The sequence below is a fragment of the Rhodofomes roseus genome (assembly GCF_022264815.1).
Source record: "Rhodofomes roseus strain CIRM-BRFM 1785 chromosome Unknown C8Q71scaffold_33, whole genome shotgun sequence".
NCBI classification, from domain to species: Eukaryota; Fungi; Basidiomycota; class Agaricomycetes; order Polyporales; family Fomitopsidaceae; genus Rhodofomes; species Rhodofomes roseus.
Window position 1 is genome coordinate 376,030 of NW_025952989.1, and position 26,173 is coordinate 402,202.

The 26,173-nt window shown below is 55.6% G+C and overlaps 10 protein-coding genes across 10 annotated transcripts; 4 read left to right on the forward strand and 6 right to left on the reverse strand.

Annotated features, from left to right (window-relative positions):
• Positions 1 to 837: 837 nt before the first annotated feature.
• On the forward strand, positions 838 to 1,277 carry C8Q71DRAFT_717379 (uncharacterized protein; the record flags this gene model as incomplete). Its single annotated transcript, XM_047921163.1, has 2 exons — positions 838 to 1,012; positions 1,066 to 1,277. 2 exons carry the CDS (start codon positions 838 to 840, stop codon positions 1,275 to 1,277), a joined length of 387 nt encoding a protein of 128 aa, XP_047773562.1.
• A 562-nt stretch (positions 1,278 to 1,839) lies between these two features.
• C8Q71DRAFT_787806 (FAD/NAD(P)-binding domain-containing protein) lies at positions 1,840 to 4,273 on the reverse strand. Its single transcript, XM_047925188.1, has 5 exons — positions 3,883 to 4,273; positions 3,636 to 3,820; positions 2,393 to 3,295; positions 2,250 to 2,338; positions 1,840 to 2,193 (listed from the first exon to the last, which is right to left on the reverse strand). The coding sequence occupies exons 1-5, from the start codon at positions 4,166 to 4,168 to the stop codon at positions 2,025 to 2,027; spliced, it is 1,632 nt and encodes a 543-aa protein (XP_047773563.1). The 5' UTR covers positions 4,169 to 4,273; the 3' UTR covers positions 1,840 to 2,024.
• Positions 4,274 to 4,411: 138 nt separating this feature from the next.
• C8Q71DRAFT_824894 (uncharacterized protein) lies at positions 4,412 to 6,624 on the reverse strand. The gene is made up of 8 exons (XM_047926267.1): positions 6,512 to 6,624; positions 6,169 to 6,448; positions 5,687 to 5,709; positions 5,202 to 5,650; positions 5,111 to 5,121; positions 4,938 to 5,058; positions 4,790 to 4,856; positions 4,412 to 4,735 (listed from the first exon to the last, which is right to left on the reverse strand). Exons 2-8 carry the CDS (start codon positions 6,250 to 6,252, stop codon positions 4,609 to 4,611), a joined length of 882 nt encoding a protein of 293 aa, XP_047773564.1. The 5' UTR covers positions 6,253 to 6,448; positions 6,512 to 6,624; the 3' UTR covers positions 4,412 to 4,608.
• A 383-nt stretch (positions 6,625 to 7,007) lies between these two features.
• Positions 7,008 to 11,348, reverse strand: C8Q71DRAFT_787815 (Spc98 family-domain-containing protein). The gene is given in 11 exon segments (XM_047925189.1): positions 7,008 to 7,481; positions 7,586 to 7,588; positions 7,599 to 7,773; positions 7,828 to 8,285; positions 8,351 to 8,787; positions 8,837 to 9,075; positions 9,130 to 9,842; positions 9,896 to 9,992; positions 10,045 to 10,232; positions 10,283 to 10,391; positions 11,217 to 11,348. 11 exon segments carry the CDS (start codon positions 11,292 to 11,294, stop codon positions 7,384 to 7,386), a joined length of 2,595 nt encoding a protein of 864 aa, XP_047773565.1. The 5' UTR covers positions 11,295 to 11,348; the 3' UTR covers positions 7,008 to 7,383.
• Positions 11,349 to 11,509: 161 nt separating this feature from the next.
• C8Q71DRAFT_862785 (uncharacterized protein) lies at positions 11,510 to 12,658 on the forward strand (the record flags this gene model as incomplete). Its single annotated transcript, XM_047928071.1, has 3 exons — positions 11,510 to 11,557; positions 11,609 to 12,064; positions 12,113 to 12,658. 3 exons carry the CDS (start codon positions 11,510 to 11,512, stop codon positions 12,656 to 12,658), a joined length of 1,050 nt encoding a protein of 349 aa, XP_047773566.1.
• Positions 12,659 to 13,616: 958 nt separating this feature from the next.
• Positions 13,617 to 15,217, forward strand: C8Q71DRAFT_862786 (chaperonin 10-like protein; the record flags this gene model as incomplete). Its single annotated transcript, XM_047928072.1, has 10 exons — positions 13,617 to 13,762; positions 13,826 to 14,037; positions 14,090 to 14,148; positions 14,201 to 14,275; positions 14,332 to 14,473; positions 14,528 to 14,673; positions 14,749 to 14,859; positions 14,916 to 14,944; positions 15,004 to 15,096; positions 15,160 to 15,217. 10 exons carry the CDS (start codon positions 13,617 to 13,619, stop codon positions 15,215 to 15,217), a joined length of 1,071 nt encoding a protein of 356 aa, XP_047773567.1.
• Positions 15,213 to 16,134, reverse strand: C8Q71DRAFT_382795 (uncharacterized protein). The gene is made up of 3 exons (XM_047918210.1): positions 15,813 to 16,134; positions 15,670 to 15,735; positions 15,213 to 15,611 (listed from the first exon to the last, which is right to left on the reverse strand). Exons 1-3 carry the CDS (start codon positions 16,018 to 16,020, stop codon positions 15,436 to 15,438), a joined length of 450 nt encoding a protein of 149 aa, XP_047773568.1. The 5' UTR covers positions 16,021 to 16,134; the 3' UTR covers positions 15,213 to 15,435.
• Positions 16,135 to 17,110: 976 nt separating this feature from the next.
• On the reverse strand, positions 17,111 to 18,337 carry C8Q71DRAFT_717390 (uncharacterized protein; the record flags this gene model as incomplete). The annotated part of the gene is made up of 3 exons (XM_047921164.1): positions 17,111 to 17,344; positions 17,441 to 17,842; positions 18,116 to 18,337. 3 exons carry the CDS (start codon positions 18,335 to 18,337, stop codon positions 17,111 to 17,113), a joined length of 858 nt encoding a protein of 285 aa, XP_047773569.1.
• A 2,338-nt stretch (positions 18,338 to 20,675) lies between these two features.
• C8Q71DRAFT_382973 (uncharacterized protein) lies at positions 20,676 to 21,646 on the forward strand. The gene is made up of 5 exons (XM_047918211.1): positions 20,676 to 20,758; positions 20,996 to 21,092; positions 21,161 to 21,216; positions 21,283 to 21,434; positions 21,501 to 21,646. The coding sequence occupies exons 2-5, from the start codon at positions 21,038 to 21,040 to the stop codon at positions 21,550 to 21,552; spliced, it is 315 nt and encodes a 104-aa protein (XP_047773570.1). The 5' UTR covers positions 20,676 to 20,758; positions 20,996 to 21,037; the 3' UTR covers positions 21,553 to 21,646.
• A 1,989-nt stretch (positions 21,647 to 23,635) lies between these two features.
• C8Q71DRAFT_383004 (FAD binding domain-containing protein) lies at positions 23,636 to 26,036 on the reverse strand. The gene is made up of 10 exons (XM_047918212.1): positions 25,902 to 26,036; positions 25,722 to 25,841; positions 25,504 to 25,662; positions 25,217 to 25,436; positions 25,068 to 25,168; positions 24,981 to 25,015; positions 24,756 to 24,926; positions 24,649 to 24,704; positions 24,536 to 24,597; positions 23,636 to 24,479 (listed from the first exon to the last, which is right to left on the reverse strand). Exons 1-10 carry the CDS (start codon positions 25,926 to 25,928, stop codon positions 23,715 to 23,717), a joined length of 1,716 nt encoding a protein of 571 aa, XP_047773571.1. The 5' UTR covers positions 25,929 to 26,036; the 3' UTR covers positions 23,636 to 23,714.
• Positions 26,037 to 26,173: the final 137 nt, after the last annotated feature.

A 26,173-nucleotide genomic window follows, 5' to 3' on the forward strand; every position in this document is an offset into this window, starting at 1 on the left:
TAGAGTGAGGGTGCAATGACCGAGTACCGCAGGTGGCCGAGATCCCGGCCCGATATAGTAGAACTCCCACAGTGCATGCGCTATCAGAGTTAGAACGTTAATGTTGAGGATGGAGAACGCTGAGAAGTGCAAGACTTCACCGCTGTGTGGAAAATGGCAGTACTACAGGAGCATCCCCATGGCGTACTGAGAGATGCCCTTCTGGCAAAGTCTGGCAACCTTCTGGTGTCGTTTTCCGCTACATACTGATATTCCCCTGCGCCCCTGCTACAACCCAATTAATTTTGGGTGATTCCGCAGCGCGTGCGTTGCACAGGGACGCCCCCATCCCATAGGCTACCGGTTTCGCGTTCCTATCCGACAATGTATACATATGAGCACTCGCCCCGCCCTCCTCCTCCTCCTCCTCCTCCTGCTGCGCCGCCGCCCCTGTCCTCCTCGTCGCCTGCCAGTGCGTTGTCCGCGGCCGCATAAACAGAGGCAGCCGATCGCGATCTTGCCAAGCGAACCGACTACCGCGAGGAACGCTCCACATACAAAATACGACTGATCCCGCCCCCGCGACGACCGACCCCCCACCGACCCTCTCCTGTCCTCTGTCCTCCATCCTCCATCCTCCCCGACCCCAACATGGCACGCAAGCACGCCAAATCCCCCGTGCCCTTCACCGACTTCGACTTTGCGCCCGCCGACGCGTTCGACGCGCCCACCAGCCCCGACGTCGAGCCCAGCAGCTACCTCACCATGGGCCTCAACTCCCAGCGACCCTCGCTGCGCATCTCCTCCCGCCCCCGCCGCGCCCCGTCCTCCCCGACGCCGACAACACCGCACACCGCCATGTCCTACGCCGAGTGGCAGCGCGAGCCGAGCACCTGGGACGTCCTCTTCCGCCTCCAGATGCCCTACCGCGCGCCGCGCGGCAAGCTCGCCGTCTTCCTCTGGCGCCGCCGCATCTGGATCGAGACCACCTTCGCGCTCTCCATGATGCAGCCCTGGGAGAAGGTCGTCGTTGGTGCGTGCCCTCTTCGCTTCCCTGACCCCCGCTGACCCGCCGTGCGTTGGCAGTGTGCATGGGCTGTCTGCTGCTCGGGCTGTTCGCGACAACCGGGTACCTCTACTTCCCGCAGCACGTCCGCTACGTGTGCGGCCGTGCGCTGTACTACCTCCTCGGGAGCGAGCTCCGCGTGCCCACCGCCCTCAAGAGCTACCTCGTGCCCTGGGGCGAGATCAACGCGTCGCGGCCGTTCGACGTGCTGGGCATACATGGGGATCTGTAGCGGTGGCGGGTGAAAGAAGCGAGCGGGCGAGGATGTTTCCCCAGGTCTATGTCTATTCCTGGACCCGGCACATCGTGAGTCTTTATAGCCCCGTCGTGCGCTGCTCATCCTCATCCTCGCGACAGGTCAGGATAGAATCGCTGTGGCCCTTCGTTGCGGGCGATGAGGGTCTGTCTCGGCATATACCCAAGCCCTTGGAAGAACCCTACCGCGCTCGAGGACACTGTGCCGCTGACTGCCTAGCCTCAGGCATGCGCGTGGAGGCCGATGTGGACCTTTCGCCACTTACTGTGAATGGTTCGGACTCGTTTCATTACTGTATGACTGGGAGGGTGTGGGGGGTTAATGAATACCGTCGAATGACGCAAGATGCGGGCGAAGAGTCGGGGCCGGTACATATACGGTACCAGGGGCAGGAGTCTCTAGTTGTATGTCGCTCCTGCTGTGAATGCCCATCCTTTTTTCGAGTTCATTCTGATTGGCCACAGTGGAGAGACCGGAGTCAGGTGACTTGGAAGGTTAACCTCCTCGAGGTCCTCGCTACTCATAACTGTACTAACTCAAGTACTCAACGCGAGTTGTATGGGCATCGTGGCTTCCTTTTAGAGTCCCACGCGCCCAGTCGTGCGTAACAAAGCGTCAAGGTCGCAATAGAACATAAGCATGTCATAGTATACAACCCAATCCGGATAGATAGCATCGCATAGCGAACGAACACAGCAGATAATCCTTGGATAGCCCCGTCGCCTAACAGTCCCACCCAAGTACGAACTTGTCGTCTTTCGCTTTTTCGGCGGTAGCCTCTTCGTCGCCCTCGACGGCTGCCGGGCAGATGCCCGCGTTCCATTCGTCATGCAACAAGAGGTCCACGACGTTGCGCGAGGCGATCGTCTCGGTCTCCATGGTAGAGATGAAGCTGTCGAGGGGAGTATGAGTCCAGGTCAAGGTAGCGATGCAAGGCAAGGCGCTTACGGCTCGAAGGCGTTGACGTAGTACAGTCCCTTGGCGAGTTTAATGGGCGGGAAAGAAACTGTCGGGGGAAGCACGGGATATGCATCCCACTGCAAGAAAAGTTACGGTCAGCCAGACGCACGGCGACCAATGAGAGTGCTCACCTCTTTCCTCAGAACCCAGCCTACGTTCCCCGCACCGAACATGTTTTCCAGCCACGCGTCCTCCACGCGCGCCTTCGAGAAGATCTTCACGACCCACTCGTCGCGCTCGGCCGGCGCGCCGTCCGCCTTCCTGAGCTTCCCGTGGTAGGTCATCGAGTTGAACTCCGGCTCCTCGCCGAGGCCTTCCCGCACGCGGTTGTGCGTCGTCAGCACCTCCGTCGGCGCGACCCCGCTGCCCAACCCGAAGTACGCCGCGCTCGGTGTGCGCGCAGTCGTGCTGAGGAGCGTGACGTGCAGATGGACGTACGGCTGTTCCGGCACGGGCGTGAGAAGCGCGGGCGGGGACACCTCGATCGCGGTGCTGTAGAACGGGGCGGCGAGGACGACGCCGCGGTACGCCCGGGGGCGCGTCGTCCCGCCCGTGCCGACGAGCCACGCGCCGCTCGCAGCGTCCTGGATGAGGCTCGTCACCTCCGTCTTCAGGTGCACGGTCGCGTTGCTCCGCTGGAGGAACTGTTCAAACACCTGGAAGTTCCCGCCCTTGACGCTCGCCGCGTTCTCCGCCGCGAGCGAGCACATGCCCTCGAGCGCGTGCAGCGCGTCGACGTCCTGCCCGTAGTTCACGCGCGTCGCGGCATCGACGAGCTCGCGCGTGAAGAGCCGGCTGATGCCCTGCGTGTCGAAGTACTCCGCGGCGGTGCTCGCGACGACGGGCGTCCACCCGAGGCTCGACGCGAGCGTGGTGATGTTGGCGAAGCGCGGCGTGGTGGGCGCGTAGAGCGTGAGGAACTGTGTGGCCATGGACTTCACGACGGCTTGCGTCCGCCGGGGAGCGGAGATTCCGTACCGCCAGATGACCTTGAGTGTGTCCATCCAGCTGCCCAGGAAGCTGCCGCCGCCAGTCTAGAGGTAGTGTACATGAGTTAGTGAGCAGGTTTCGGGAGGACTCCCTTCCGTAGAATGAGCAAATAATCCTGAACAGTCACGCAACGATACAAATGTCCTCCTCCTCATTGCCCGTAGCATGACGGACGGCCCTCGACTGCCATGATTTAATTGCCTCAGTTCCTGCTCAGAAACTAGGTCACTGGTCGTGAGAGAGGCTTGGCTGCCCACGACAGCTCGCTAGGAGTCCCCGACGCCATTGAGGGCGCAGTGCTGAACCTACGATGCCGGCGAATATACGTGCGACACATTTCCGAACACCGGCATCCACTCGCAGCCTATGACGAATAGTACGCACCGTTAACACAAACTCCTGGCCATCCCAGATCCCCATGACGTTGTTCTCGTCTCCAAAGCCAATCCGTTCCAGGCCAAACTCCTCCGTAGCTCGCCACATGTTGCGGTTAATCTCTACGAATATTGACGCGCCCAGCTCGACGGGGTCGTATTCTGTGTTGTTGTAAGGGTACACGACCGTGCTTCCTGAGCAAGAACCGGGTCAGACTACGTATGATAGCAAACGACAAGTGAAGAGCAATACGCACGTCCACCTATGTAGTCATTCTTCTCATACACATCGACTTCAACGTCGAGTCCGAACCGCTCCTTCGCCTTTGCGATCCAGAAGGCCGCCGAGGACCCAGCCGCCCCCGCTCCAACAATGGCAATGCGATTCGGTGGGGTAGATTCTGGGAGAAGGGTGTTGACGTCGATGAGAGGAGCTTGGTCGTTGTTCGAGAGGAAGGGGATGTTGAACGGGAACTTCAGCGCAGCTGCCTGCCAGTGTGCACTGAGTGCGACGCTTAGGCCGAACAGCAATTCTGGTCGCATCGCCGGACTTCAGTTCGAGACGTCGATAGCCTATGAAAGTGTAAGGCGTAGTTTGTACGGAATGGAGGGGGCACAACTGTTAGGTCGTGGTCGCTGGTAAGGTGGCGCAGCCTCGCAAGGAGCGCGTGCGGGAGCGCGCTAATAATCACGCTCTTGTGACCGTGTCTCCGAGGACGGTCTGCAGAGTCAGACTACTTATGTATATCAGAATTCAACAGTATGAAACTATCGGCCCGTCGAATATGTAGGTCACCTCATCAATTACGCAGTGCATTGTATGAGAATACATGAAGACGCGGTGGGGCACCGTCACCGATCACACTAGGACACATAATACTTGGCACAGCCGGACAAGATTCCATCATCATACAGCACTCAGTACTCAATCGTGTGCCTGACGCACTCATGCAGGCAGTAACATGGCAGTACGCTCTTCGTCTTTAGCTATCGAAGCACCGAGAAATCTCGTCGGCACTGAGCACAGGGCCCGCGCCAGTCGGCAGGCCATCGAGGTTGACGATGAGGACGCCCGAGTTCTTCGGGTCCAGCTCAACCACCAGCCCTTGCCTACCACGAGTTGATTGACCACGGTGCATGAGATACGGTGCGCGTGTGACCCACCTCTGCAGCCACTCCTCGATGGCTGGTTTGAGCTTAGCGACGCCTTGCGGCGAATGTCGGCCTATGCCTGCACCGCGGCGAGCGGCGTCGTGAGCGGACGTCAGTGGACGATTCAGGCGCGAGAGTTCAATTCGAAAAATTGACATACCGACGATGAGATTGATCTTTGTGTCCCCTCGGCGGCGCGCATCTTCAACAGCGCACTCTGCGCAGGGGATGGCCTCCCTCACGTACAAACCATGGAGGTCAACCTCTCCCAGGGCGCGACCCTGCACGCCGGTCAGCCCGATTGATGCGCGCCGAGGAGCAGCATCTACAGACCTTGTTTTTCTCTGAGCGCACGGGCAATGACACAGCATCAGGTCAGCAGAACCCAGGCGCGTCACGCAGAAGGAGAGGGGCAGAGACATACTAGCAAAGATCCACTCGCTCGCGAGCTCATTCAGACGCTTCATCTCCGCCTTGTACGCGTTGCCTTGTGTGGACAGCTCTTTGGCACGCGCGTGCTCGCCGCTCTCGTACGCCGTGTGGCTCGCCTCGAAGCACTGCGCCATCTTCGAGCCCTCTTCGATCGCGCGTGCGCGCAGGGCCTGATAGTCGGAGTTGTTCCGGATCTCAGGCCCATGGTCCAGGTTCTGCGTGGATGTTGATGATCCACGACAGAGATGTACCTTGTGAGGACCTGGATATGCTTGGAGGTCGGGCTGAGGCCGAGCAGGAGGACGTTCAGGCTTACGAGTGGGAGCAGACGGAAGAGGACATTCAGGCTTCGGGGAAGGAGGAGGAGAGGGTTGAGGATTCGGCGGAGGAAGACGTTGGGGTTGAGCGGGAGAGTATACTGCTTCGTGCTGCGGTATGCAACTGTAGGGCCGCGGTGACCTCGAACGCGTCAGAGACGGGTCTTGGTACTGTTCCTGAGGCTGCGGCGGAGGGAGAGGTGGTTGTTGAGGCTGAGCGGGAGAGTTTCCTGACCCGTATTCATAACTGTAGGGCCGCGGTGACCTTGGCCGCGTCGCAGACGGGCCCTCCTGGCACTGTTCCTGGGGATTCGGAGGGAGAGGAGGTTGTTGAGGTTGAACGGGAGAGTTTTCTGATCCGTACGCTTGACTGTAGGGCCGTGGTGACCTCGAACGCGTCAGATACGGGCCGCGGTACTGTTCCTGAGGCTGCGGCTGAGGGAGAGGAGGATGTTGAGGTTTAGGGGGAGAGTGTTCTGATCCATACGCATAACCGTAGGGCCGCGGTGACCTCGAACGCGTCACAGACGGGCCCTGGTATTGTTTCTGAGGCTTCGGTGGAAGGAGAGGACGATGTAGAGATTGAGCGGGATAGCTTATTGATCCGTACTCATAACTGTGCGGTAACCTCGAACGCGTCACAGACGGGCCTTGCTGGGACTCGTATTCCGGCTCGCCTGCGCCGCAAAGGCCACACTTGAGAGAGCGCAGGAGCGCGGCGAACATCCCCGTCTTGCAATCTTATCCGAAGGGGGAATGGTGACTGCGGTCCCAAGTTAAGTGCGCAGGTATATCATGATGTAGGAGAGAGGTGAGAATGAGGAGGTAGAGCCTCAGGTAGGGCGCCAGGAGGTCCGAGTCGTGCCTAGGGAGCAAGGCAAGCATCGCGAAGATCATGCCATCCACGAGCGCAGGCATGAACCTAAAGTATATATATGTATATAGCTTGCGCCGTCAGTAGGCGACCCCATGGCATCGCACATACCGTCTTCGTTTGCTGGCCCACTGGTCAAAGTCGCGGGTAATGGCAGTGTCCTGTCCATCCGTGTTCGGGAGTATAGGAATCCTATGGGCCATGTCCGAGATAGCAGGACGTACATATTGCGCAGCTGTTGAGTCTCGACATCGCCGTGGCTAAGTCCGCGCATCACCTGACCCTGTATTACGTAAGGTTGTGGGTGCGGGCAAGGAAACTGTTCAGTGTTACTCTGTGTTACTCTGGCAGGATTGTGGCGCAAGTATGGCGGGTGGGACATATCATTGTACGAACTGTCGATACGGGATCCCCTACCTCGCCAGAGTGGATGGGCAGGAGACCGGGTTCATGGTCCAATTGCAAGTCGAAGGGGGAGGAAGATAGAAGCCGAGACGGCCGTAGCCCACCCACAAACCGCCCACTGTCTAGTTTGAAGTTGCTGGTAATAATTTGTCTGCGTCTGGCCCACACAGCGTGGCCCTCAAGGCCTCAAGCTCAAGATCCACCCATATACATCGAAAAATAACTGTACGAATAGCCTGAAGCATCGACGTAACATACATATCCGATGTCGATACGCATGTGGTGGCAAACCTGCACGCGTCGCCACGTCTCGAGTCGGGCGACAGATCTAGAGCCAGCGTTGAGTGCATCTTGGTCAATAGGTCTTCCAAGACCAAGCCAATGAGAGCTTGGCAAACAAGCGTTGGACTTATCGCGACCGTAAGCAGTGACCGGTCATCTCCGGCATATACTGTGCCCATATGCAGCCTCATGTTGTGGCATGCGGCTACGTTGCAATTTGAAGACGGTCGTCGAGTCGAAGTCGAGCCTCCAGAAGGTGGACAAAAGTAGCGGAGTCCTTGTATCTAACCTACGTGCTACGATGTTGACTTGATAGTGTTGAGGCGGACAACAAGAGGCAGCAGTGAAACGTTCTCGCTAGACGCGTAGAACTGAACACAGTCAAGATGAACCTGTTGAAGGCACTATCAGGTCAGAGCAGCAACTTCCTGGTGACTATGGCCACGAACCTTGAACCTGCGAGGACCAAATGCATCAGTTAAGTTTTAGAAGAGTAATTGACTGCACACTCACCAGTGATTGAAATTTGTCTCAAACTTACTCAGAAAGTCCCACCTCTTCGCCATGGCCTTGTCTCCGTCCGCGGCATCGGCGGCCGCGAGAGCCAAAGCTTGACTAGCTGACTTCGTGAACGAAGAGGTGTAGAGGGCGAAGGTCGAGCATGTAACTATCAACTTCGAGTATGCCTGATGGTACGACGTCAGTGGTGTTATGCAGGATGAGGCACGGACTATCCCTACCTTGAGCAGCTTCGAACTAGTGAGCATACACTCCTTCAGGCACGTATCGAGGAAGTCCACGTGGTCCCGCAGAAGTTGATCGACCGTCTCGACCTTTCCGGCTTCCAGTTTGCCCTCAAGCTTGCGCCAATTTGGTTCCAATACTTCAAACGTGGCGAACGCAAGGATCTGCTGCACAAATGCGAGCATCCTCGCACGCAGCAGGAAGACACGCTTGCGCCAGTTCTGAAAGTCAGTCTGCCAATCGGCTGGCGACGGTGCAGCGGCACCGGGAGGATGGGTGGGTGCTCGCCAAGGAGTTGTCTTGTGTTCAATCCACATAGACGACAAGGATTGCTCGACGTGCTTAAGATGCAGGAGGAAGCGGAAGATCAACTGATAGCGCAAAATTGTCTTGCGCGATATCACGAGTGAAAGCGGAAATTTGACGGTGTAGTCAAGTGTCAACGCGTCGATGGCTGAGCGAACAGCGAAAGCGTGATGTTTCAGATTAGTCCGTCTTGGGCAATGGATCTACACGTACCGAGAATCTGCTTCTTGTCATCCTTTTCTTTCTCTCGTTCCTTCTTGGTCTCCTCGTGCACGTGTCCATCTGCGGTTTCGCCCTCTTCGCCTCCCAGCACACCGCTCACACTCACGACCTTCAGCAGCCACTCGTACAGGCCGCTGCTTGCCATCGTGACGCGCAGGTCCTCTCGGAACATAGCGTCCTCGCCCTGGATGTCCGTATTCAGCGCAAGGTCGAGTAGGCTCTGCAGCTTCACCAGAGACGCCGACTTGGCCGACTTGCGGAGTTCGGAGTGCGAGAGATCAAGGAGGTGGGTGAGGAATGAGGACTGTGAGAGGAAGAAGAAACGCTTCAACGACCGCAAGCGTGGTATGAGTTGCTGATCCCGCAGTAAAAGCTCAAGGAGAGTCTTGTTTGCGTGTGCGTAAGCATCGTCGATGGACTTGAAAAATCTGCTCGATGGCAATTAGATTGTTCCCCAAACCTTGAAGATATACGTACTTATCATCCTGAAGAGACAGATCCTCTTCCCCTTCATCCGCTGCAGCACGACGTATCTCGATTCCGCATTCTTGAATGACATTCAGATACTTCCCAGCAAGCAACATCTTGGATTTCCAGCGTTCAAGCATCGGCGGCACGCAGGCACCTCCAGGCAGGTGACCACCCACAGTCCTGGGCGGAGGTACGCCAGTCTGATGGCGTTTGGACGAACCACCGGGCACCGTTCCATCTCGCAGCTATGACCAAGGCGGAGTCAGCGCAGTGCCTTCAAACAAGTACCAGCCACGAACAGTATATCGTCGCTCCCAGTATTCGTCCGTGTAGTCCACATCGAGTGTCCCGCGATCGATGAATTTGCTTTCCTTGATGCACAGCTCTTCGTATGGATCGACCAGCCGGCCGGTCCGAATCCACAACTGCACCATCTCGACGTATGGCTTGCCTGCCGCGCGCATCAGCACCCCGTACAACGCACGGGCGGCGGGATCGCCGGACATATTCTGCATTCGCTCGTGCAGAATCGCGAGCACCTCGCCACCCTTCACTGGTATCCCACTCGCGCCGCCGTCCATGCCCAGCCTCGAGCCCTTGTTGATCTCCGAGAGCACCGCCTTCAGGTTCGCACCTCCCAGTCCGAGAGCTTCGTTGCGCGCATCTTCCTCAGCGTCAGAGCTAGCAGACTCGGAGTCGCTCAACGTCGCCGACGGGTCGTCGGCCGTGGCAAGCTCGGTTATCAAAAGATAAAGCAAAGATAGCGTATGCAAGGTAGGGTGGACGTAGAACCAGAGCTTTTGCAGCGTGAACTGAGGAGATGTGGCGAAGGCGTGCTCGAGTTGGGATAGCAGCACTTGGTAGTCCTTCAGCATATCGCGCATGGCAGCGCACAAGGCGTGATTCACAAGACCGAAGTCCAGATGACTTCTCTGTTCAATAAACGCGGTGATGGCAGTGTAATACGTTGCCAGCGGCAAGATGCGCTCCACGAGGTCTCGTAGAGAAGCATCTACCTGGAGTGGTCAGATCCTGTTCTTCAACACAAGACAGCAACACACATACCGAGCGAAGGCGACACCACATATCGCACGCCTTGTAAAGGGTCATCATCCTCCGCCGAGTAGTCCGGATGATAGACTATATGAGTGCCCTCGATGCCCTGTGCCATACACTCGTTCAATGCATCATCTGAGTGCAGACTCAGTACGTACCATCAACACAAATAAGATATCTTCGAGAATGAGAGCCTCCTGGGTTTCCACAGGAACGCCGTCCAGACTGTCCTTGGCTCTGCCCTTTCCTTTGTGTCTATCGCGCGGACCAGAAGAGCCGGAGACGACGCGTGAATTTAGTGGTGCGCGGACGAACGATGTCTCGGCAATGAAGGACGGTTCGGTATCTGCAGTCAACCTTAGTCTCGGGACGTCATGATAGATGCAGAGCAATTACCCCGACCAAGACTCCCGCGCAGTGACGGCACAAAGTCGTTCGATGGTTCAACAGCGCCATCCTCGAGATATTGGCGGGTTCTTCTGACGGACGCGATCGTTCCTGTCACCTTCAATGATTGTCAGCGATCTGCGGCATTTCACCTGGAAATGGTGGAAACCCGTGGCACAATGGAGATTCTTGCTGAGGTCGTAGCAATCCCGAGTGCTCTGACTCAAGTAAGACATGTTTCTGAAGTCTATGTCATAGCTCAACTGAACCCAGATGATGCATGGGAAAGCCTCACTCGCGGTCAGACCCAGATGTGCCTCCCAGACGGGCCTCCCAGACGTGCTAGTAGATTCAGTATGCCATACCACTGCACATATACAATGGTATACAGGCTCGAACTGAAATATCTTCGGAGTGTCATACAGAAAGGTCCTGCCAGATTGATGTCGGAGCAGTGTGACCTGCTCATGATCTCCAGGAACACCTAAGGGGTTGCACCAGGACCCCTATTAATTGGGGCAGAGGCCTATTCCCCATCCGGAAAAAAATACAGCCATTTGAGGGGGAGGAGGAGGAGGAGGGATTCATTTAGCCACCGGCCGGTATGCCTCATGTCATCCGGACAACATCGCCGTTCATGAGGGCGGAGGCCCGATCCTGTCCGGACACCTCAACCGTCCGTGTGGCCTCGCAGCACAGCCTGAAGCTGGCCTACACGTCCGCTGCATGACGAGGCCTGATCCTGCAAACCAGACATCAATCCGCTCGTACCAAGGCCTAGTGCACAGTCCGGACAGCAGCGGACAATCCTCCCTGAGGCCTGATTTAATCCTAAAGAATTTGGACGTCTACGTCCGGAGAGATATGCCAAAATCTCGGGCGGCAGAATCAGGCCTCCCCACCAACGAATGGGGGTCCTGATAGACAACCAGACCAATCGTACCTTGTTATATTCCTTGGTTGACAGAGTCAGGTTCTTTTTGCGTACACCCGACCTGCCGTGAGGTGTGTATGGCTCCATATTGTAGGCAATTGTCGTAGGCAAAGGAAGTGGAATCAGAGGAGGAGGAGGAGGAGGAGGAGGAGGACTGAGGTCGGCGTGCGGCGCAATCGCGACGCGCTGAACACTGTGCACGTGACCATGCCATTCCCGACTTTGAGCGCTCTGCTGTTCTGCGAGTCTGCAAACTCGTTGTAACTTGTCGACACCGTCCAAGACGAGGACCACGTCTGGCGATGCGGGATGCCAATATCTACAATCTCAAACGGGCTCTGCCCCGAATGGTGAGGAACAGGTCCACTTACAACATGCGGACGGCTGACTTTTGGCTGCAGAGCTGGCATCCACGCAACCTCTACAGCCTCTGGCGTCGGTCTGTTGGTGTGAAGTCGGACGAAGCAAATTTCACCCGAGCGGAGACGACGTTGTCCCAACAACGTTGGACGGCCAAGACACTGCTCCGGGCGTACCATGGCGACTACATCAAGGAGACCATATTCAAACGCTGGTATCTACCAGAGCTTCTCTCGGACGTTCAGCGACAATCGACGAAGACAAGCGCAGATGCGGCGTCGCTGAACAAGTGGGCTCAACGCGAGGAGACGGCGGCGAGGGATTTGAAGCGACTGGAGGAGGAGCACCAAAAGAGTCTGGCTCCGGTCGGCAGTTTGATGTTCATAGAGGTCGAGAGGCGGATAGACGTGCTCATATTCCGGAGCTGCTTCGCGCAGAGTGTCTACGAAGCGCGGAGAATGGTGGTGCACGGTGATGTGATGCTCAACGGAAAGAAGGTACGTCGCACGACGCTCATCTGTACGTCGGCCTAATGAAGTTCGCAGCACACGAACCCGAACACTAGGCTAGCCCCAGGAGACATGATCTCGGTGGACCCTGCGGCGGTCAGGTTCCTTCAAGCAAAGGGCGCCCCGAAAGAGGACGCAGACATCAGCGAAAAGGACGAGGCCGCAGACGAAGCGTACGCAGACGCAGAATCTGACGATGGAGGCTCGCACTCAACGTCAGAACGGCCTGAGGCTACGACCGAAGCGTCTTCTGACAAGGTTCCAGCGGCAGACCAAAAGTCAGATGCGAAATCTAGCAAGTGGAAGACCGTGAACAAGAACAAAGCGAATCTGACACCCTTCCACCTCCCTCCGTACGCGTCGCCCTTCATCTTCATCCCTGCGTACATCGAGCCATCGTTCGCGACATGTTCCGCTGTCTATCTGCGCCACCCGACGGCACGCCCCGGCTACTCGGAGATCCCTACGCCGTACGATGCCGACGGTGAGCTTATGCGCATGGGCTGGGAGTACTACACGAAGCGTCGTTCGAGGATACGCAGCAAACGGCAATTGGCGAGGATGCCTGAGAACAGGCAGTAGGGGAGACTGGCGTACGGGTCCATCTAGGGTATGTTCGCCGATAGTACTAGATAATGTACGTGAAACGATGTTTCGCGTACTGCATGCGTCCATGGATGATCAGTGCGCCATAGCTGGTCCGTCGTCAATGAGTGATCGATTTTTACAAGTAATCGCCATGGAGCTGGGCCTCGCTCGACGCTCGTCCACATCCCGGGCTTGCTGATGTGCTTGCAATTGATTTCACCTAACACACAGGTGTCGCCGCGCTCACTATGGCTGGCAGCTGCAGGTTGAGCGCCGAGCCGCGCGCGGGGACGGGAAGAATAAAGGCAACTATGAGTAGCTGACGAAGCGGGCTCTCTCGAGCGAACGTGTCAATGGGGTCTGCCGGCAGTACGTACATAACACTGCAGGCGATGTACCAAGTATCGCAGACGCTCCTTCATGCGCCTGCGCATGCTTTCATGTTCATTCGGCCTGCGTCAGCGCTTCAGCTTGGGCGCAAGCAGCGACAAGATTTGCCTGGGGTAGCTATGTGGAAGCCTCCCGTAATCTGTATGTATAACAAGACCGGCCAACAAAGATAGAGTACATACTGTGCAACATCGCACCGCTGTTCCTGTCGTGCATTCTGGCGTTCCAAGTCAGCCTCAAGATGAAGCGCCGAACGTAGAACATATCTCCCACTGCGCAGCTCCGAATAGAACGTTCCACCAAGACTGGCCTTGGCGGTAGTCACGGTTTCGTGGACAACTGAGCAGTAGAAACCAATCAGAAGAGAAGAGACTCCTCTGTTCCCGAGGTAGGTACATATTGTAGGCGAATCTGTCCTTGAGACCAACCATGTGCTGATAAGTAGCTTGGTCACGGACAACGGCGAGCTCTGAATATAGATCAGAATGACCATGGCATGGCACAGGTGCAAGACTCAGTTTCCTTCTTGTCTCCCACCTCCACCGCAGACAGAGCCACAGATATGACTTCGATCGAGGCGATCCCCGCGACAACTCGAGCTGCCGTTACGCGGGAGTTCAGTATGGTCGCGGATGTGACCGACTACCCACTGAAGCAGCCGTCCGACTTGGCACCCGGAGAGTGTATACTGAAGCTGGAGTGTACCGGGTGCGTTTCTTTGCCCGTGCCTTTCGAACGCTTTGGATTGATGATCCTCTGATTCGTGATCAGCGTATGTCATACAGATCTGCACTTCATGAACGGAGAGTGGCGTATCTTTCCTCGCCTGCCCAGCGTGGGAGGCCACGAAGGGGTCGGCCGCGTCGTGGCGATCGGTGCACATTCGAAAGGCGGCGTCGTCAAGCTCGGAGATAGGGTAGGGACCAAATATGTGATCGAAAGCTGCCTGCAGTGTGAGATGTGTCGAAGGGGGTTTGAGCAGAGTGAGCTGCACCTTGCGGAGAGCACTGCGCCTATGACTGATGCGCTTCGCAGATTGTGCAGACAGAGTGATATCAGGATACCATGTCGACGGGACCTTCGCCCAGTATATGGTACGATGCTTCGCTTGGAGGGCTACAGCGTTCGTTGAGTCCAGTGCGACAGGTGGCATATCTCGACCACCTCATACCTATTCCAGACGAACTGCCAAGCGTGGAAGCTGCCCCAATCCTCTGTGCGGTGAGGGAGGTTCGGCACGTCATGCTCTATCACGATCGCTTAACTTCGGATGTCAGGGAGTGACTGTGTATAACATTTTGAAACAACTCACGGATACGCCACCTGGAAGTTGGGTAGTTGTTCACGGAGCAGGTGGGGGGCTAGGCCACTTGGGTGTCCAGTACGCCAAAGCTTTCGGATACCGAGTTCTTGCAATCGGTATGGCTCCAGAAGTCATGTGGCGACGTCGCAACGTTGACAGTCTTGACGCAGATAGCGGCGCGGACAAGCGGGACCTGTGCATTTCCGTCGGCGCGGACAAGTTTCTAGACTTCAAGGACTCCACCGACCTCATTGCAGACATTAAGGCGTCGACTGATCCCCTGGGCGCACATGCCGCTCTGATTACGACCCATGCTGTGAGTTACACTCAGCTTCGATATCAATTTCGTCTCGTCTCAATGGAAGACGTCGACTCACATATAGCTATGCAGGGAGCGGCATACGTCCAAGCTGGATTTTACGTCCGAGCTCACGGCACCGTGATGTGCCTCGGGGCCGCGCAGGAGGTCTCTGGTCTTCCGATGGCCCTGATCATTGACCAGGTGAGCGCTCTTGTTCTGAAGATGCAGTGAATATAGCACTCACCACGTTGTACTAGGGGATTAAGTATATCGCATCACAGACAGGGTAAGCGCATATCTGGATGCCAAATTTTCGGCCGTGAGTCCACTTGACATTGGTGCTAGGGGCCGTCAAGCAGTATACGAGGCGCTCGCCCTCGCGGCACAAGGCAAAGTACGCTGCCACGTTGTCGAACGTCCGTTGGAGGAGATCAACAGGTGCGTGGTCAGCGGCCCTGGCGAAAATGAGCATTTCCTAACCCACGGCTGCGTCATCGTTAGCGTCTTGGAGGATATGTACAAAGGAAGGCTGGCTGGGCGCGCCGTCATCACATTCTGAGGTCGCCACAGTGCGGAAGTGACTGGTTGTACCCGGCGTTCGTCGTGCCCGAGCACACTACGAATTTCCACTCCGGAGTCGGTTCATTGTACCTTTTCTAGCCACGCCCGATTCCGTCGGTGATCGCCCTGTGCTTCGTAGGCAGTCCTTCAAGAAGAAAGCGAGTATGTCATGATTCGATCTAAACCAGGGGTACAGTGCCTTTCTTGCGCGACGCGTCAGATCGCCAGCCAAGGCCCTATATCAACTTTGTGGCGCGGAGGACCGGTATTGCTGGGCGAGGGCTCGACGGTGCCTATTTCGGTTGCACGCCACGTCAATGTTCCTGTCCCGGCGGCACGGGTAAGGACAATGTCGCTAGATTGAGACTGCCTTGAAGACCACCTAAAGGACGCTGACCATGTGAGTGTGACTGGTTACATGACGAAGTGAGAGAGATCTGTGATGCTTACAGCAGAAACGAGCATGAGGTTGGCGTGCCGCTATATATCGGTTCCTGACATGTGTTGACGGAGTCTGTTATGGTATGCAAGTGACATGACCACATAATGTAAGTAAGCAGGCAATCGTGACCGATCGACTGAAATTAACGTATCTTCGTGTGGTCGGTGGCTACACCGCGAATGCCCAGCGTCCTGGGACGTCGCACATCGAAGCTTGCGCGTCTCGTAGAGTGTAAGAAGATTGCCATGGTACTCCGATGCGCTATCGAACTCATGGTCCTCCGTCATGCTGACCGAAATATGCTGTGGAAGAACCGTCCGAGACGACGCCAGCTGAGCAGTGACGGTACAGAAGCTCATTCAGGGTGGACTGTCTTCAGTCTAGATAACTCCACGGGGCAATGCCAACCGTCAAGTATTCGACGGAAAAAGTTCGCTGTGTCTCAGCCTCGAGGCCTACCGACGTGCGTCGCGCACTATCGCCCTTGTATGGCCGGGGGGGATGCTTCAGCGCTTAAGCGCTCAACGTTACGTTCAACATAGACATGTGGCCACGAGGAAGACAATAACGTCTACCCATGTCAGAAATCAACAGCTTCCGCTCCGACCTTCACCCTGTCCTGATATTGAGATGTCGGCTACGGTGAATGTCCCGACTTTTCGTAGAGCACTCACATGGCGGAACACGTTGACTCCGTGGCATCGTAGAAAATCCCGAAAAGTCTCAGGATTATATTTGTACTGATCGACTTCTCTGGGGGACGCAATAATGCCGTACATTGTCGTTTCAGTTCCAGTCGCAGCGCACCATCATTGCGGCCAGTCAAGCTGCCACGACCCGTTGAGCAGTGGGACACACGCGGAGCATGAGACAGTCCTTGCCGTTGCGCGTGCATGCCGAGTAAAGCAGAGATGAAAGAGGGATGAGAAGCAGAACGTTCAGTGTTCCACTACGTTCAAGTTTCAGTCTGAGTCGAAGTCCGGTCCTCCTCGTTGTCAATTGCCAATTGGAGGAGGTGCGTCGACGTTGTTTGCCCAACACGTGATTTCATGCCCCGCTGTAAGTTAAGTACCAATATTGGTACAGGCAAGGTACAGGTACATAATAGTACAGCGGCGTGCATATGCCGCGTACGTATACTAGGTGCCGTCTCGCGGCTGCATGAATGAACGCACAAAATGTGTTGTGGTGTGTTACTATCGCCTGAGGATGCAATGCATTTTTGTGATACATGAAGCGTTACTGCGTATAAGACACATCCTCTATCTCATTACAAGCGTATCAGTCGTCAGTACGTCAGTGCTAATAGTCCGCTACAACACTGGTTACTACATAACTACGTTCTTGACTTGCGCGGCCTCACGATCGTGTGCCAGTGGCGAGTTCACTCTAACTACGCAATTTTAACCAACTACGCGCATCCTCCAGCGTTCTCATACGCACATCACATCAGAACACACCGGGCAGCAGCCTCCACCGCGTCCTCTCCGCGTACTCGTCCCACACCGCGCCGAACGCCTTGCGCAGCTCCGTGTCCTCCGTCCGGAGACGCTTATTTGTGCTCTGCAGCGCGTATGCGACCTTCACGCACCAGAACGCGAGCACGAACCACGCTAGCACCGTCCCGAGGCCCAGCCCATGCACGTGCACACACGGCGGCGCAGCGATGGCAGGGAAAATGACCTCCGGCGCGCTCGATGCACTCGAGGGTATGGACGCGATATGGTCACTCCAGCCGGCCCCCGTGACGGTGGCGTTCGCACTGCTGGCGATCGACACGGCACACGTCCCCAGGCGCAGCGCGCACTCGCGCAGCCAGGCGCCAGGTGCAAGCCCGACCGCACTCGCGCCGAGCAGGGTCATGTAAATGCCGGCGTAGCTCGGATGCCGCACCCACGCGTACGGACCTGTCGTGACGAGCGAATGACTCGGTGTTATCGCGAGTTCGAAGGTGAAAAGCGGCCCGAGCGCGCGAAAGCATGCGACGCGGAGGACAGCGCCAAACAGCGTGGCTAGGGCGCCTGCGATGAGAAGGGGAGAGGCAGCGAGAAGCGGTGTATGTGACGAGGATGAGTGCTCCGGGCAGAGTACTGAGGTGACGAAAGATGTGACGGGGATAGAGGGGAGTGCGAGCGATGTGGTGGCCAGGAAGTCGAGTAGGGTGCCTATCCAGACCATCATCTGTCACAAATACACGCGTCAGCGAATCGCAGCCAGACATCCCCACTCCCACGAAACCCTCCAAAGTAGACAATGCACGTCCGCAAATGAAGTGCGTTCTATTTTGTGCGTGGCTTACTCCCTGACTCGAGGATCTTCGCCAGAGTTGCGGCGGATCGACAGACAAAGGTAGCACTTGCCGTACGTGGTGCCGCATCATGTAAGGAAAAACCAGTTCCTCAACTTCCGCCTGGACAGCGGCGATCCAAACTGCATGCAGATTAAGCTGCTTACCTTACTGCAGAATGTGACCCATCGAACGCAGCGTTCGAAGAACGTCTTCCGTGCCGCAGCGAGGCGCAACTTCGGAGGCGCAGGCGGATTGGGCGGCGACAACGATACGTGCACAGACAGGCCGGTAACGACGAGCGCGGCAATTTTGAGGAGGGCTTGGAATGTGGATGGATCAACGTCAAGGGGCGGGGCCAAGGGCCATACAGGTGTGGAGAAGCCCATGGTAGACATTGTGTCCGCGAATGCGACCGGCGGAGAGCGGCGAAACGGGAAGGCGTGATAGTGCGATTCGAGGATAGAGAAAGGCACGCAGTTGGCCAAGGCAGGTGATCAATGGGGAGCTAGGGGAAACACAGAGCAGGGGACGAGGAGAGATATAAGTAGTGGACAGAATGGGGAGAGAAGGGGAGCGGTTCTGTCTCAGAAGAGGCAGCATGGCCGGACGCAGACTGGACAGATGCGGACGGCCCCTTGGCAGAAAGCAAGCCTGTGAATCAGAGGAGCGCGGGGAAGCGGTTGTATCGCGAGATGGCCTCGCAGATGGCCTTCAAGTGCGGGCCTGGGCTGCCTTCCTCCCACCGTGTCCCCGTGGGCAAGCGTTACGGCGGTCCGTGCCATACTTTGTCCGAGCCAACATTGGCTGTCGAACGCTCGCAAATACGGGGCCTGCGCGCTCCGGAGCAACCTTAAAATGCCAGGAAATCAGCGCAGGGTTGACAGCGACCATGTTCATGAAGCCTGTTCGATCTCCTCGCGCGCATCGCACCGAGCGAATAGAGTGTGCCGGCATCCTCTCTGAGATTCCCAGGCCGATGCGCGAGAACCTAGCGGGCACTGACGAACATCGCCTGTCGATGATCCCATCATTGGCGTAGCAGGCTGAAGTTGATTGAGAACGTGTCTACAATCATTAATGAACCTGCTTTGCACTTGCGTCCTGCTCAGATCTCGACGTCACGCTCAGAGGGCTGGTTCACCTACCTGCGTCAAAACCACTTTCAAATGGAGTCAGTAAATTAGCGGAGCGTCTCTCCGATTGCATGAGCTTGTCCAGTCAACTCTGGTGCAACTCTACGATGCAAGCAGGTGGAAGTTGAGGAAAAGTGGTAACGCTGGTTTAGCGCCCTGCGCCTGCAAGGAATATATGAATATTATGTACTGTATGTACTATATCGGGCTGAAATCTCAGCCGCCCTACCTGCCCAGCCACCCAGCCGATTGCTCACGTCAGCTCACGACATACATAGTGCATGAATTCATATAAGGTTTGCACTGTCGTATTCGCACTAGTGCCAGCTACCTACTGAGGTACTCAATGTGAGCGGTGAAGCTTGATGCTCGAGTGGCCGAGCATGCTAACCATACCTGCCGACTAGCCGGCCGAATATAGTAATCACAGTACTCACACATTCCGTTTTGGCATTGCGGGACAATACAAATTAAACGTCCACGTCAAATTTCAATACAAAGTCGACACCGTCACCCAACTTCGGCTCTGCTACCAGTCTGTCCATCTCAGCATAGGTTGTATCTGGGAAACAATCTAACATCTCTGGAAAACCAAAACATCCGTTGTGACGAGCCGCAGGACGTCTGGTCTTCCGGCGGGTTGAGAGAGGCGCATTGGACTGAACGGGTAAGCCTGGTCCGACATGCATTTGCGGCGACTCAATTCTTGTGAGCGGCACAGGAGAATTGTCATTCCCCGTGAATAGTAATTGAGAACTCAATCCTGGCCAGAAACACCTAGCACACGACGACGAATGGCAGCCGGATTTCCAGAGTTCCATAGAGGCTCTAGCCTCCGTTGCTGACCACAAAGAGATACTCACATAGTCCTATATCCAGTATATATTACTGGATTTGACAACTGAAGTACGTCTCAGGCACGACATACCATCCCTTCTCCTCATCTCATCTATCCTGAACCCTTTCTTACGGAGCAGAAACGAGGCGTATGCCGGGTCGGGCGGCTGAGCCGACGTGCAGAGGTGGCACCGTCACGGTGCGCCACAATGCCGCTGACCGACCTCGTATCTATTTCGGGCGAATCACTGCGGCATGCTCACCCAGATGGCCTGGCGTGACTTCTACAACCCGGCGTAGATATCCCTTGAATTCCCGGCAAGACTTCTTTTTTCTGATACCCGTACTACCCGTACTTACCGTGTCTTTCGCCGCTCATCGCCGCAAACCTCACGCCTGCCACTTCGCAGTGACGTTCGTCCCGGAGGCGAGTTGAAGCACAGTGGATGAGACAAATCGCTGTCTTGCCTGCTCCCGCACGTCGGGTACAGTGTTGCATGCGGAGCGCGCATGACCTTCTCCATCTACAATGGCAACTCACGAAGGCGTTGCGCAGATCCTGCTGACGAAGAGGAAGGTGCCCTATCCCTTCACAACCACATTCACTCCCACACCAACCCGTTCAGGATCGTTCGCCTTCCACGCGGCTGTCCACTCAATCCGGCCTTCTCCGTCGCACAGGCGTACTTGGGCCCCAAGTCCTTGGTCTCGGGACCGGACGCTTGCATTCAATCGCTAGCGTCCGAAGCCCGTACGCTAGCTGAAAACCTTGAACCAACTCAAATCCCAATGTCAATTGCGCGCGCACGTTCACCAAATGCAAATGCACAGTTTAAGGTACGCATCTCTCAGACGGATTGTCTCCGGGTGTCTTCGCGAAGGTGTCTGTGCACCAAGTACCTCATGCCGTGATGTAATCGCCGGCTCGCTGTACCACGGAGGCTCAGGTGGACGACCGTCACGAACATGCCAAATGCGAGAGTTCGCCGGGGTGGATAACCTGGATAACCGGCCATCTACAACGCTCTTCATTACGGTCGATTTGATCATCGCAACATATCGCAATCACAGCAGCACTGATACGAAGATCCATCTAGCCTTCTCGCGTTCCCGGAAATGAGCGCGGGTGTTCGCTTACTGCTATGGTCGCAACAAGCAGCCTTGTGGCCGAGTATGCTGTAGTCGTGATATTCGACCATCGTGTTACGTCATTCATAAAACATGCTCACTTCTGCACAGGGTCTCCGTGGCACACATTGTTGACGTGCCCTATCTTCGACATGCGGATGCTTGTAGTAGGTTTGCTTGCTTACGACCCGAACTGCATCTATGATAGTTGACTGCACTACACGATGCTGAAGTACTTTCCAAGACGAAATTGCCAAGCCAAGACTCTCTGGTCCAATGCAATGCTTTCGTCGCTGCATCAGTGTCACCTTCAAGTTGAGACTCGCGGGATACATGCTTCGGGACGGGCCGGCAACCTGACGGCAGCGGATGCTCCTCACTCATGGTAGCTTTCATTTTATGTGCCTTCTACTTAATATCACTGACGTGTAACTCAACTTCCTCCCACAAGCCACACGTGCGTTCGAAGTCGGAAGGGCACCGTATCTACTCAGGAAGGATAGGCTTCGGTGACTCTCCTGAGGATTGGCCACTTATCACTTGGCGGCAAAAGCATCTTCTAGATGTTCGGCCGGGCCCACTGGCCACAGTAGGATGCCGGTGAGCAACGAGAATATACTCATGCAGCCTGCCAGAAGTTGTATTTATAGCCTCGTCGTGGTGCTGCAGCCTTCGCATTACGTGCTCATAGCCCGGTCCCTTCTTTTTTCTGTGCAGGCTCTCGGTACGGTGTGGAATCCACGTTGAGATTTCCAACGCATGATTCGAACAACATGGGGTAGCGACACGCCTACTTCGCGGAGTAAGCGTCAGAACATCTGTGGCTGTCGGTGGGCTTCAGAATCAGTAGGCATGCACGGTAAGTGGAAATGAGTGCTTGCTTCCATAGTCGGCGTGAGCTCATTGTGCTTCTAGGCCTGTCAGGTTCTGACTGTGTGGTCTGTAGCCGGCACTGGCTTCAATAGACCGGCTCTCACAGCTATATTTACTCTGCTCGCGACTCATCTCGGGACAAAATAATTTCCCTCACCAAAGCGGCGTTCATGGTTTGACGCAAGAATGGAATACTGCAAATACTTGCGTGGTGTGCACATTGCGACGACGCGCTGTCATTCGATACCTATGATTGTGGGAAGAGGTACGGGGCCTCCATATTCCGTTCCGACAAGCAAGAACTTACAACAGTCTGGTCTAAAGTCGATATCGGACCGGCCCCCCTGTCGAATGTGGTCAGTGTTCAAGGTCCGTCCGTCGGCAACATGTCTGGTGTTGCATACTTTGCTCACTGCCAGAAGCATCGTACTCGAAGGTGCGTGTCACATTTTGTCGCGCCAAATGGTGGAGTTCGTGTTCATAGGTTCATGTGATGCCCGACAGTGAGCAATGGTCCATTATTTCCTCGTTCGTCAGTAACAAATTCTTGGATCTCGTATGTAATTGAAGGGCCATTACGGACGGACTAGTGCTGCGAATTGGAGACTGGTCCATCTCCGTGAGTGCCAGTCTACAGTAGGCGCGTGTCGTATTTGCTTGCTGAGCATACTTCAAGTTTGTCTTTCAGGAACGCAACTGTCCTGAGAACGTCAGCCGATGCCGGGAAGACGCCCCTGCACTTGGTGGTACAATCCAACTCTATCCACATAATGGCGCCTCGAATGGCCATTCATTCTGTCTTCGGAATGCTGAAGACTTCGCCGCTGACCACAGGGAGTGATCGGTCGGTATTATCGAAGGCCTAAGTAGACAAATTACTGCGCTCAATCCCCACCGGCCCTCTCTGCTGACGAATGCTACGGGCTCGCAGGATGACGAACGCGCTTGCTTTCCCGATTCCAACAAGGTTTTCTGCCTCTGCCAGTGCCATCCTCAATCAGATTCGCGGATTATGCCGAGACGGGGTCGCCTATACTTACTGATACATATAATGATAGACATCTCCGAACACACCGTCGAACGAGAACTTGAACATGAGGACATCGTGAAGTTCCCAAGCTTTCGAAGGACATCAAGGAGCCAGGGCCCGGCCCACATAGATGACTTTCCATACCGTGTCACCCGGTCAAATACATGGTTCGGTGAGTCTCATGTGGTTGGCCAGGACATCATGCTTAGCCTTGATGGCCGGGCTTCGCAGTTTCGTGGTCAACAGCTTGAGAGCGGCGGAAATGCGAATCAGATCATGATGTATCTGTGAACCCTCCGAGAGGCCCGAGGTGAAGCGCCGATGACACGCTCAAGGATAGCTGGTGGACACCGGACCTCGCCTTTTCTCCCTCCAAAGAGCCCCGGAAAAGCTACTGCTCGCTTGCATCGAGGCTCTGTAACGCGCCATCATAGTGTGGTGTCGCCTGCAATTGAGGGCAGTTCAGAAGATGACACTGTGCACACTGAACGTCATGCCAGTGGGCACTGCACTCAAGTACACATTAGTCTGCACTGGTTTCTCCTTCGTCCGCGATAGCCTGATTGACTCTTCATCCGTCACCTGCATGCTTCTGGAGCAGTGATTAAGGGCGGAGACCTATCGTCACATCAGGGCGTAGGGTGCTCAGTCGAGCTCTTACAATGAGAGCTAGTCATCCACAGTTCTACAAACGGATCACATACACGACTGTTCTACTTCTCTCGTGGTATGCGACGTAGTATGCGACACAGAATGCCCATCTCAACTCTCGCGTGCTCCTAGACGGGACGAATGGCCGGTCATTGTAGCGAAGTACTGGAAGACAATTCCCATATCCCGCCCATATGCTCCTATGATACCGTCTGGTCTGACGACAACGAAGGCCCCCGTCGATTCTGGAACATTGTATCCCAAATAGGCGGTCCTTTCCACGTCAACGAGAGTTCGACAGTTGTGTCCTTCGAATTCGAGGGCTTCTGCGAGAATCATGGTTACAGTGGCCATGCGAGCGACAATTTGCTGCAGTGCTGCGAATTCGATCGTGTTGACCACGCCTGAGGTGGGAGGGAATATCAGGATGGTATGGCGATCTACGGTGAAGGTGGAATGCAACGACACTGGTCGTGTCGAGTGAATGTCATTGTCAGCGCCGGTAATGTCCAGTAGCGGCCTTGCGTCTGGAGCACGGTCGCCTGCACGAAGAGTTGCTGAGCCTTGTCCGTAGGGATCCTTCTCGGTGTTGGTGTCATCACCATGATCACCAATCACGATGGGGCTCCACCTATAGTTGACCCCGAGCTGCAGCAATCGCCGAGGGCGATGCATGATTTCCTGGGTTTCCGGATCCTGAGGCTTCTCGGGGTCAAGGGTAGAAGTGCGTATGCGGTGAAAAGCGAGCGTGTGCAATTCGGTCGAAAGACTGAGCATTTCGGCGATGACTGGCATGCGTTCAACCTGATAAGTGTCCAGGAGTGAGGGTGCCGCAACGCCTTGTAGAGCAAGGGCTAGTTTCCAAGCGATATTGAGCTGCCATGAGCGCATGTCAACAGGGTCGGGCACATGGCAGTGAAGCATGCACATACCGAATCTTGCATCGCAGTATTCTCCCCCTGACCACCTGCTGGCGAATGCGAATGTGCGGCGTCTAGACCATACACATGAGCCAGGTCAACGACGATCAGACTTGATTTCTCACCACCCGACAAAAACACTCGGCCGACCGATAACGCATTCGCCAGTCGAATATTCGCCCTTTACATGCAACATTCAGACCCGTTGTCTCGAGCAGATATATAGTCATACCTCCATTCCGACGTCCATGATGCGTTTAACAGTTCAATGTCCTTGGCGCCACTGATGCTATTGAAGAGCTCCTGGACTCCTTTGGTGTCCCGCGGGAGGTCGGTGGGTAGATCCGGACCGAGTGCTTGAACCTGAAACAGCGGCTCGGGGCTGATAGGCTTGAGTCCGAAGCTGTAGATCATAACGTAAGGGCTGGAAGTTCCTCATGATGTGATCCAAACGTACCCAGCAGAACTGAAGCTACCCCACATATGCCATTGCTAATTTGTCGCTCAGCTCACAGTGCAGAGGAATCGAAGAAGGTTCACTCACCGCTCGGTCGAGACCGTGCACTTCAACATTCGCGGTGAACATGCGCTCAGTTTCCTTGGTCTCGCCCAGGAAGGACAAGCCGAGATTTCTTCTGACCCGACCTACTCGCCTAGGCATCAGCGACGAACATTTACTGCCACTCAACTGACCTTTAGCCCCATCAGCTGCAATCATGTACGTGCATTCAAGCGTCTCGACCGATGGCGGCGTATGTTCCGAAGTGGATATAGATAGCTCAGTGACGACCTGCTCTGCATGTTGCTCGAATGACACAAGCTCCACACCAAACTCGACTCTAGCTCCCAGTTTGTCGATGTTTTCTCTGAGAACGCGCTCAAGCACATGTTGGCCAACGTGCACGCTCCGGGGCTAAGAAGGAACACTTCAGTTTCACTCACTGACTCAGGCTGTGACAGTCCAGGAATAGATCGCTCACATAAGGAACGTGAGGAGACTCATCAGCTTCTTCCTCGAATCTTGTCTCCTTCAGGACTTCACGCCCAACACCATGCATCGCCATCAAGAAAGGCGGTGTGGACACAGCGAGTACATCATCCAAGACTCCCAAGAAAGCGAAGAGTTCGAGGGTACGAGGCTACCATGGTATACATCAGTTGTAAGACGAGCGATATGTGCACCATCAACATAACTTACCTGTATAGCCGTCCCGCGGACACCACCATGAGGGATAGGCCGCTTCTCAATTATCCGTATTGGGATATGATTCTTCAATAGTGCAATCGCTGCGATCAACCCCGCTGGGCCAGCGCCGACCTGACAGAGATGGCCTTGTCTATTAGGACAGATGAAGCTGAGCAATAGTTCGATACTCACGATCAAGACAGACACGGGAGACGACATGGCTCGTCACTAAATTCTGAGTGCGATAGTCACAGATCAAGCAGATACGGTCAGACTGCGAGAGACAGGGGGCAGGGTACGAGTCAGTATTCGTATCAAGGTTTGCGGCCAGTTTGGAGTAAACGTATTTATATCGGGTACACTCCAATAAGTGACTCGAATCCGAGACGCGAAGACAAACAGTACACCAACGCTGATATCAGATGTCAGCTGTCAACTCAACATCAAGTCGCCGCGTGTAGCCA

Coding starts and splice junctions, on each gene's coding strand:
- C8Q71DRAFT_787806 (XM_047925188.1), bottom strand. CDS start 4,168: ATGCGACCAGAATTGCTGTTCGGCCTAAGCGTCGCACTCAGTGCACAC. Junction 3,821..3,882: donor GAATGACTACATAGGTGGAC/GTGCGTATTGCT, acceptor GTTCTTGCTCAG/GAAGCACGGTCGTGTACCCT. Junction 3,296..3,635: donor GCCAGGAGTTTGTGTTAACG/GTGCGTACTATT, acceptor CACTACCTCTAG/ACTGGCGGCGGCAGCTTCCT.
- C8Q71DRAFT_824894 (XM_047926267.1), bottom strand. CDS start 6,252: ATGTTCGCCGCGCTCCTGCGCTCTCTCAAGTGTGGCCTTTGCGGCGCA. Junction 4,857..4,937: donor AAAGATCAATCTCATCGTCG/GTATGTCAATTT, acceptor GCCGCGGTGCAG/GCATAGGCCGACATTCGCCG. Junction 4,736..4,789: donor ATCGAGGAGTGGCTGCAGAG/GTGGGTCACACG, acceptor AACTCGTGGTAG/GCAAGGGCTGGTGGTTGAGC.
- C8Q71DRAFT_787815 (XM_047925189.1), bottom strand. CDS start 11,294: ATGGAGCCATACACACCTCACGGCAGGTCGGGTGTACGCAAAAAGAAC. Junction 9,993..10,044: donor ATATCTTATTTGTGTTGATG/GTACGTACTGAG, acceptor TGTATGGCACAG/GGCATCGAGGGCACTCATAT. Junction 9,843..9,895: donor TGTGGTGTCGCCTTCGCTCG/GTATGTGTGTTG, acceptor CACTCCAGGTAG/ATGCTTCTCTACGAGACCTC.
- C8Q71DRAFT_382795 (XM_047918210.1), bottom strand. CDS start 16,020: ATGAGCTTCTGTACCGTCACTGCTCAGCTGGCGTCGTCTCGGACGGTT. Junction 15,736..15,812: donor TAGCCACCGACCACACGAAG/ATACGTTAATTT, acceptor GCATACCATAAC/AGACTCCGTCAACACATGTC. Junction 15,612..15,669: donor ACCTCATGCTCGTTTCTGCT/GTAAGCATCACA, acceptor TCACATGGTCAG/CGTCCTTTAGGTGGTCTTCA.
- C8Q71DRAFT_382973 (XM_047918211.1), top strand. CDS start 21,038: ATGAGCGCGGGTGTTCGCTTACTGCTATGGTCGCAACAAGCAGCCTTG. Junction 21,093..21,160: donor ACAAGCAGCCTTGTGGCCGA/GTATGCTGTAGT, acceptor ACTTCTGCACAG/GGTCTCCGTGGCACACATTG. Junction 21,435..21,500: donor GCGGATGCTCCTCACTCATG/GTAGCTTTCATT, acceptor TCCTCCCACAAG/CCACACGTGCGTTCGAAGTC.
- C8Q71DRAFT_383004 (XM_047918212.1), bottom strand. CDS start 25,928: ATGTCGTCTCCCGTGTCTGTCTTGATC. Junction 25,169..25,216: donor TGCAGCTGATGGGGCTAAAG/GTCAGTTGAGTG, acceptor CTAGGCGAGTAG/GTCGGGTCAGAAGAAATCTC. Junction 24,598..24,648: donor CCGAGTGTTTTTGTCGGGTG/GTGAGAAATCAA, acceptor TGTATGGTCTAG/ACGCCGCACATTCGCATTCG.